The following is a 1,661-nucleotide window of genomic DNA, read 5'->3' as shown; positions in this document are numbered from 1 at the left end:
GTGTCGAATTCCCTTAAGACCAACACTCTATTCATATTTTCATAAGATCCAAGAAAAAAGGGAGAAAATCATTGAAATGTTGATAGCCGTCCTAAGCGGCGCTGGCCCCTTCCGCTATCCCGAGGCATCCTAGTACTCCAAGGCAGCCCGCTTTGGAAGCACCTCCATCTGTGTCTTCCCCACGCGATAGATGATGTGGCTTGCTGGCTACTCATTCCTGGCTGATGTCGATGATGTGAGTGTGATCAGGAGCAGCCGTAGATGACGACGTGGAATCCCTGGGGGATGGTGACACGCCGAGGAGGAAGGCGGCGTTGATGGAGAGGATGAGGCGACAGTAGGAGTCGATGCCGTTGCGCAGATTGCGGAACTGCCTGGACATGCCCCTGCCCCTCAGTACACGTAAAGTCGGCGTGCTCTCGCTGCAGGACCGGACGAGGTCGTCTGCGTCCATGAGTGCATTGGTCACGAGATGCCCCAGCAGCTGCATGTTCTCCTGCTGTATGATCCAGCAGCCGGCTGGCGAGAGCAGGAGCAGCCGGAGCATCCGCACACTGTCCTCCAGCTTCCGGCATTCCTTCTTAACCTCATGAAGCTGGCAGAAGCAGCTCGCGACGATGGTGATGAGCGTGATGGCGTCCACTCCGAATAGCTGAAGCAGGTTGGCCGCCTTCCCGACCATGTCCCAAAACCCGACCATTTCGCACCGCTCCGCACTGACGATCGATCGTCTTGTGCAAACAAGAGTAAAAGGGGACGATGAACGATGTCGATCGATGGCTCTCGATATACTTCTGCACGCAGTCGACCTCTGCATATATAGGTTCATCAAAGCCAGAGCGAGCGATTAAGGTTTCATGCATGCACAGTTGCATTGAGCCATTGGCTAGCTACTTGGTCTCGAGAAGAGATGGGCTTGGTCATAACTCATAAGCTAGTTAGCCCTGACCTGCAACAATGCATGTCTTGGATCAGGTTCAGGAGGGCTTCAGCACGAGTTACCCTGGCGCCATGTGAGTACGGAGTACCTTGGTTCGTGTTCTGGAAGCCTCTTCGTTTTGCTGCTGCTCCCGGATGGAGGTTTGAGGGACTCCACCGGACTTCCCCCGGGGGCAGAAGCAGAACAGAATGCAGGACGCTTCAGATGCATGCATGGTGGCCCAGTTTGTCTTGTGTGTTTGAAGAGATGCATCTGGGTGCAACTGCAAGCGCAACTGGGAGTAGTTGTTGTCAACACCCCGGGACTTTATATGGAGCTCCCAGGGAGTCCACTGGACTTGCAAGGGAAAGGGAGTCGCGCCGAACAACTGGGAGGAACGAGAGCACACTGTGGTGTTTCATTCCGGCCCGGGACTTGAGGTGGAGGTCGCAGGGACTCCGCGGGACCTCCCAGCGGGCCCGCCTGACCCTCTTTGATTATAACAATTGCATACTGCAGTCCAGATGGGAAAAAAAAATTCTCTGCGGCCTTACTTTGATGGTCAGAATATGATTTCTGGACGGATGTATATGATTGGGCAACGCTACTCTTTTGAGGATCGCTGCTACTTTTTTTTCATGTTTGCCTTACAAGATTGCTGCCTTGATGGAGCCAATCAAGCTTGCTGGTTGCCAAGAATTGACAAAAGAGAACGCGAATTCTTCAGAGAAACATGAAATCT

The 1,661-nt window shown here is 53.3% G+C and overlaps 1 protein-coding gene across 1 annotated transcript; it reads right to left on the bottom strand.

The window, feature by feature from the left end:
• Nucleotides 1–211: 211 nt before the first annotated feature.
• LOC105915004 (protein MID1-COMPLEMENTING ACTIVITY 2-like) lies at nucleotides 212–700 on the bottom strand. The gene has a single exon (XM_012848285.1). The coding sequence runs from the start codon at nucleotides 698–700 to the stop codon at nucleotides 212–214; it is 489 nt and encodes a 162-aa protein (XP_012703739.1).
• Nucleotides 701–1,661: the final 961 nt, after the last annotated feature.

This window comes from Setaria italica, chromosome VIII (assembly GCF_000263155.2).
Source record: "Setaria italica strain Yugu1 chromosome VIII, Setaria_italica_v2.0, whole genome shotgun sequence".
Classification (NCBI taxonomy): Eukaryota; Viridiplantae; Streptophyta; class Magnoliopsida; order Poales; family Poaceae; genus Setaria; species Setaria italica.
This window is presented reverse-complemented; position numbering and strand designations above follow the sequence as displayed.